This window comes from Halyomorpha halys, unplaced genomic scaffold (assembly GCF_000696795.3).
Source record: "Halyomorpha halys isolate HHAL.00 unplaced genomic scaffold, Hhal_1.1 Scaffold93.1, whole genome shotgun sequence".
NCBI lineage: Eukaryota > Metazoa > Arthropoda > Insecta > Hemiptera > Pentatomidae > Halyomorpha > Halyomorpha halys.
In genome coordinates this window covers 761433-768753 of record NW_027116355.1, presented here as the reverse complement: position 1 = coordinate 768753, position 7321 = coordinate 761433, and the positions used below count along the sequence as shown (strand labels likewise).

At 37.0% G+C, this 7321-nt stretch overlaps 1 protein-coding gene across 1 annotated transcript in view; it reads right to left on the bottom strand.

Moving 5' to 3' along the window:
- The window catches only part of LOC112211727 (modular serine protease), a 40087-nt gene that overhangs the window by 26913 nt on the left and 5853 nt on the right, over nucleotides 1-7321 (bottom strand). Inside the window, exon 2 of the mRNA XM_067053163.1 lies at nucleotides 1042-1090. Coding sequence (XP_066909264.1) covers nucleotides 1042-1090 — 49 coding nt within the window. The remainder of the gene's footprint in view (nucleotides 1-1041; nucleotides 1091-7321) is intronic.

Below are 7321 nucleotides of genomic sequence, written 5' to 3'. Positions count from 1 at the left end.
ACTACAAGTACTGTCATTCCATACTGTCCCTGTACTACAAGTAGTGTCATTCCATCCTGTCCCTCTACTACAAGTACTATCATTCCATCCTGTCCCTCTACTACAAGTACTATCATTCCATACTGTCCCTGTACTACAAGTAGTGTCATTCCATACTGTCCCTGTTCTACAAGTACTGTCATTCCATCTTAAGACTTAATCTTTCAGGTTATATGAAACCGTTAGAAGTTTAAGTGTTGATTTAAATATACTCGGGTGTATTTTAGCAGCTACAAATCTACAAATTGTCTCCTAGAGTTTCATTCCGCAACTCCCTCCTTATAGGGGCGAAATATGGGTTTCAAATAGGGAAAAAACGTTTTATTGTTTATCTCCGGTTGTAATTTGTTTAACTAGACCCGGATTGTGGCCTTTAGTGCGGTTTATAAAGAGGACCCTATAAGAATCCACTGCCAAGTATGGTGTAGATTGAGTAGTATTGAAGTTATTTCAATTTTTTTTTATTCTTAAAAAGGAATTAAGGCTGATGTAGGGCGAAATGTTTTTCGAAAATTCGTATTTAAGCGTTTCATTTGGTGCTAAAAACGAATATCAACTTTGTTTCATTCCTAAAACCTTTTACCGCACCTTGATTGTTCAGTCGGCCTGTCAAATAGTTTCTGTTTCATTCCTTACCGCATGTATTTGTTTAATTTATGTTACCAAATTATATTAATAAATTATACATAAATGAATCATTTTAACAAAACACAATAATTTATAACAAACTATCAAATGTGTTTATTTAATTCGTATAGATCCTCAAATGTAGCAATAAAGAAGTATTGCCGGGTCAGTAAGTAACTGTAATAAATTTAAATAAATATGTAGGTAGTTTTATGTATTTTGGTATGATCAGAATCATACCATCATTCTTTTAGAAATCCCTCATTATAATGAGCTCATTAATGGAAGAAAAAATCGTTTAAAAATTAGGTATATCTCAATATATAAAACAATAAAGATATGTCATTCACCTAAATTGAAATTATAAAGACTTACGTATTCGGTCGGCGTTTTCCTCCTGAGGCGTAAAACACACTTGATAAATCTAAAAAAACGAATTTTTTTTTTAGAAAAACATAATTTTGGAAACTATCGAGAAAACTATAAAAACAATAAGGTTATATAATGACTATTCATATCATGAATAGTTTATATCCGTTACCATTATGAATAAATAAATTATCTCAAAGAAGAAAAACAAATCAATTAAATCGGACCAGTATTAACGATATTGAATATTTCTCACATTATTTTAAAAATGTAGAATTTAAGCAGGTTATCTTTAAATTCAGGGATGGAAGAGGGTGCAAGGTTAGAAACTATAGGGGGTTTGAGTAGTTAGAGAGTTTGTAATGGAAGGAGTGATATCTGGTTCGGGCTAGATCGGTTACATAGGGAACATTAAGGTCTTTATATATGATTTTATTTGTGACAAAGTAAGGAGCATTGAGGATTTTATAAAGGATTTTGGATTGTAGGGACTTGATACGAGAGGAATTTGAAGGTTTAGTGGAGTCCCAAAGCTCAACTCCATATGTCGAGATTGGCCTTATTACAGTCATGTAGATCAGTCTTTTGTAATGTATTGGAAGTTTTGACCGTTTGTCTAGTAAGTGCTGTAATAGTCGAAATCGACGTGCAGTTTCCTTTTAAGTCTTGTGTAAGGATTCCTGGTTAATCGTTCGTCCGAATGTAGTCCAAGGTAGCGGATCTGTTCGACAGGGGTAAGAGTAACATCATTAAATAAAACTGTAGGGCAGTCGGTAGGTTTATTAAGGGCATAGGTTATTTGATGGGATTTGTTGGATTTTATCTTAATCCTCCAATTACGACACAATTCTTCGAGGGGTGTGTATCACACATGTGTCATCGGCATACGTGGTGAGGATAGGGTTAGGATTGGTTGGAATGTGAACTGTATAGACTGTGTAGAGGGTAGGACCGAGGATACTACCTTGAGGAACACCAGCGGACTGAGAATAGAGCGATGAATAGGAATCGTTGTGGTTTACTTGAAATAATCTATCAATGAGAAAGGAACGAATGATGAGAAAGTATGTAGGAGGCAGGAATTTACGGAGTTTGTAAAGCAGTCCCGGGTGCCTAACTCGATCAAATGCCTGTTTTACATCGAAAAAGACTCTTGCGCAGTACATTCCGCGCTCCAAGATGAGACTACGACTACCACACGATTACATTGGTGGATAGTAGAGTGAGATGTTCGGAATGCAAACTGGTGATCAGGGATTATATGATTGGAATCCAGGATATGGGGTACAGGCGTTTCAAAATGAGTTTTTAAGAATTTTGCCCATGTTGGGCGATAGGATGATAGGTATTCTGGAAGCTTTTGGGGTTTGGGGATCATTTTAACTATGGATAATTTCCAGGGGTCAGGAAAATATGTGAAACGGAGTACGGCGTTATATATGTAGGTGAGGAATAGGATGGCTTTCCGAGGAAGAAGTTTTAGAATGTGGGATGTTATTAGGTCGTATCCAGGAGCTTTGCGGGTAGGTAATCTTTGAATGATACTAGATATTTCACAAGGATTAAATGATTTAGGTGGGAGGGTTATTTGGAGCGGAATATTTATTTCTGCTTTAATACATTCAAGGTGAATTGGGTTAAGGATGTCAGGATGTGGAATAAAGGTTTTAGAAAGGTGTTGTCCGATTTTTTTGTGATATTTCTGCGATAGCTCTGGTCCAGGCTTGGGTGGTGAGAAGTGGGTGGTTAAAATCTTTAAAATTCAATATTTTTTTAGTGGTTCTCCATAGTGATTTGTCAGTAGTTTTAAGATTTTCTGTAAAGTTAATTAAATTTTTAATTTTGTATTTTCTAATTTCTTCTTTTAGTTTGTTAGTCAGTTTGGTGTAATATGTTTTGTCAGTTGGATATCTGGTCCTATGCCACTTCGATCTTGCTCTGCGTTTTTTCCTTAATAAGATACGAATATGCTGTGGCAAGTTATTTTTTTTATTGTTATTGATTCGATTAGTCGATGTGTTGTCACTTATACTTGTTCTTATTGATGATGTGAGTTTTTCAATAGCTTTGTCAATGACTTGTTTTGTCTTCAGTCTAATGTTTAAGTCCAATTTAGTTTTCAGGTCACATTTAAATTTGTCCCACTCAACTCTTCCTGTTATCAATGAAGGGGCGGAGGGCTTAGGTACAAAGCTTGAATGTAAAGATAGCAGAAGTGGACTGTGATCTGATAATAGTTCGTCCAGGGATTCAACAATGGCTTGAGAGGGAGAAATCTGGCAGGTGGTAAATATGTCAAGGATATCAGGGCGCTTTTTGAGGGATGTAGGCCAATAAGTCGGATTTTTGGGAGAGAGAATGGAATAGGTATTGGAGGTGGAAACACGAGATAGGATGTGACCACAGGACTTAAGTGTGCGGCATCCCCATCGTTCCCTCATTATAGTCTATTCCAGCAATGAAGCGCGGTCCAAGGGTTCGGAATAAGGAATCAAGGAGGTTATAAGAAAGGATATTAACACCAGGACAGTATAACTGAAAAGGGTGATTTGAAATGATAACCAAGGTTGATTGAATTGCATCAGTTGGATTGGATGGAATAAGGGAATGGGATAAGGATACAAGAACCAGCCTGGGAAGTGTTGTCTGGATGGTCTGATCTATAAGTGATGTAGTCACGTATATAAAAGTGTGGAATGAGTTTCAGTCAGGAGGGCTATATCAATGTGTTTATCATGTAGGAATAAGTCAAGTTCGTCACTGTTGCATTCTATAACACGATAGTTAGTGATTTTGTGCTCATCGGGGGACGTTAAGTGGGATTTCGGATAGGATTCTTTTAACCGATTAACCGTGTGAAGGTTAATGAGGGGTTTGATGGTTTCTTGAAGATCTTTCAGGAAGGATGTGAGGATTGAGGTTATATCCATTGGATTTTGGTAATGATGACATGGATCAGGAGCTTGGGATGGATAGTTTGTGTGACTAGAAGTTCTGAGTAAGGGCTGGGCAAGTCGTGATTTATGTGGAGCTGTGGTATGAGGAGCTGTTTCGGTCTTCAATGGTAGTTGGGACGGGGAGTTGGTTGGAACAGCTGGGCGAGATGGAATTGGTAGCGGATATAGTGGTGGCAATTTTACCCGTAAGGGTAGATGATTAGGAGGATTTTGATGACGTGGAGGTTGGGGCTGAGGATTTGAGGTTAGGGGCTTAGGTTGAGAAGTCTGAGGCGAATGACGTCGATGCTGGTTTTTCTTTATTGTGATATCGAAGTAAGTCCGGGTAGAGTCTTGAGTATGATCTGTGGTTTTTGAACAAGATGGCTGCGATTCGATGACATGAGCTGATGTTTTCAATTCTGGAAGAATTTCCAAGTTTTGAGTTTCAGGCGGCAGTGTACGAGTTTGTTCCGAGCCTTTTGATGCCATGAAGTGTGATCTCACCTTGTGGACATTTTTGTAGATTTCACAGCCTCTGTAGCTTGCTGGGTGGTCTTTTTGATGGAGGGCACATTTTGTCGGTTCATCCCGTTTGAGTTTCTGGCATGTTTCAGTTGCGTGAGGGCCAGCACATTTCACGCACCTAGCCTGGCGATGGCAATAGGCCTCAAATGTAACGGTTGAGTATACCAGCCTTGTAACCTGAAATATTTTAGGATTATTTCGGGCTAGCTCTAAATCGACGAAGAATAACGGCAGTGGGTATTTTTCGGTATGGTGAAGAACGCACGAAATATGTTTTATATTGTGGCCAATTTCTTCTAGGTCTGATTTGATAGCGTCTGTGGGAGTAGATGAATGAAGACCCCTTAAAACCACTCTGTATGCCTTATCTTGTTTTAATTGGTAGCAATGAAAGTCGTAGTTGTTTTGGGTCTGATTGACAAGAGTTTTGTAATGTTCCTTAGTTGTTGTTGTTTGTATCAATCTTTATGTCTTAACTAGTGAAAAACATCTGATATTTGGCTGTCCGATCAAGTTGCCAATTTCTTGACCAATGAAATTTTCAATTTTAATTACAAAAATAGGAGGTGTTTCCGGATCAGAAAATCCTTGAGGTTCTGAAATGTTTGACTGGAATTTTTACTGTATTTGAATTATTGCTGGTTGAGTTGGTAGGTGTAGGTATGGTTATTTCAGGTTTTGTGGTTGCAGTGGTTTTACTGCTAGTTCAGGCTCTTCAAATGCCTTTTTGGATTTACCTGATCTTTTTTTTTTTTTTTTTTTGTGGGGTGAATTGCCCGCCGACCCGTATTTAATATATCGGTAATGTATGTATGATTGTAAATATAAAACATGTAACAAAGCTTTACTTTATAATTAATAATCCCTACATGCCACCTCATATATATAAGCATAGTAAATTGGTGAACACGATACCATTGGAAAAGAACTCCAATGATTAATTATAGATATTCATATCTAGCATACCATGGCGAGGGGGTCTATGGATCTAGTGTTTGAATTAAATATAGCGCATACTTTTTCAGTCGGTTCCCATCAGGAACCGATTGAGATACATAATACAAATACATAATATAAATATATAATAAAAATACATAATATAAATACATGAATAGATTAATAAATTTCAATATAATACGTGTACGGGGAACCCCTAGTCGGACCTAGAAACCCCGAAGCCCCGTACACGACAATATATATATATATAATGTTATTTACGGCTATAAACTAAATAGATATAATAAAAAAATCATTAAGCAATTAATGCAATAGGTCAATAACTAAATATATTAACTTATATCAAACATAATAGGCGCTTTGCAGAGTCCAAACGGCATGACTTCGAACTGCTGTAACCCTGTTCCCTTTACAAAAACTGTCTTTTTGGTGTATATCCACTTGCTAATACACATTTTTCAAATCTGATGTGAATAACCACTTTGATCCGACAATAAGAGACCTGAGTATCGGCTACTCGGGGCAATAGATAGCTGTCCTTCGTGATCTCATAGGGATTTTTATAGTCGACGCAGAATCTGGTAGGGCCATCCTTTTTAAACAACTGGAGACGCCCAGATACTACAAGAATCTTCGATCTCTCACTTGTTTTTTTTTCCTGCTCCATTGATTAGGATTCCACAGTTTCTCAACATTTTACCTTCATAATCAGCTTGTTTATTGAATTTGTTAAATCTTCAGTTTCTTCTTCGTACCTGAAGATTATGGAGCTATATTTTGCCTAAGGAAACTGGCCACGGGAATTTCTCAGAGTTTTGGACATGGAATCGACACAGCGTAGAATAAACTTACAATCCTTCCTAAAAAGGCCAGGTCCGCCACAATTGTAGCACTTTCGTGGCCTTCTGAGTGGTGGGAGGACTTGCCGGCTCTCTACAGCTTCTTTATTATTCTATCAAGCTTCTCTACTCAGCTGTTGGTGTTGTTTTCGTCCCAATGTTCTTGCTCCAGCCAAACTTTAGTCTACTGCTGTTGTGGTCGACCCATTTGAAAGCTTTTCTTGACTGTTTCGAACTCAAGAGGTTTGATCTCACTAATTCCAGGCTTTGCCCAAGGTCCAGATCACGTATTGCATCAGTAAATTCTGATCTAATAAGATCTTGTTTCCTCTCCTGAAGTGCATCGTTTACATATCACAGTGTATATCGGTTTTTCTGGCAACATTGATATTGTTTAATAAGGATATTTTTTTGAACTCGCGAGTGGGGGGGGGGGGGCTAAAAGAATTCCCGAAAAAACAAAAAAAAAAATTCGCCTCAAAAATATTTCCAAGTCCGAAATAACTGCAAATATCACGCTGTATATCTTTTTTTCTGTATATTGTTTAATAAGGATAATTTTCCTGAGTTCTGCTGCCCCCCCCGCGTGTTTTACAAACTATCATTATTAAACAATATCCTAATGCTGCCAGAAAAAAAGATATACGGCATGCATTCTGCAGTTTTTTCAGACTTAGAAATATTTTTGTGTCGTAATGTTTTTTTGGTTTTTCAGGAGTTCTGAGTTCTAAAAATTATCCTTATTAAATCAATCTCTAATGTTGCCAGTAAAAATGATAGACTGCTTCGAAGTTACACAAAAATCATACGTATTTTTTTATTAAATAACATAAATGTTTCTTTTTTTTATCATGAACTTGAAAACTCATATAGCAACTACAACTTTTCAGGTTTAAAATTCGCGATCTAAAATTTTGGAAATTTTTTTTCGTTTTTTGGGAGTTCTGTTGGCCTCCCAAAGAGTTCTATAAATTATCCTTATTAAATAAATTCCTAATGTTGCTAGCAAAAAAGATATACAACGTC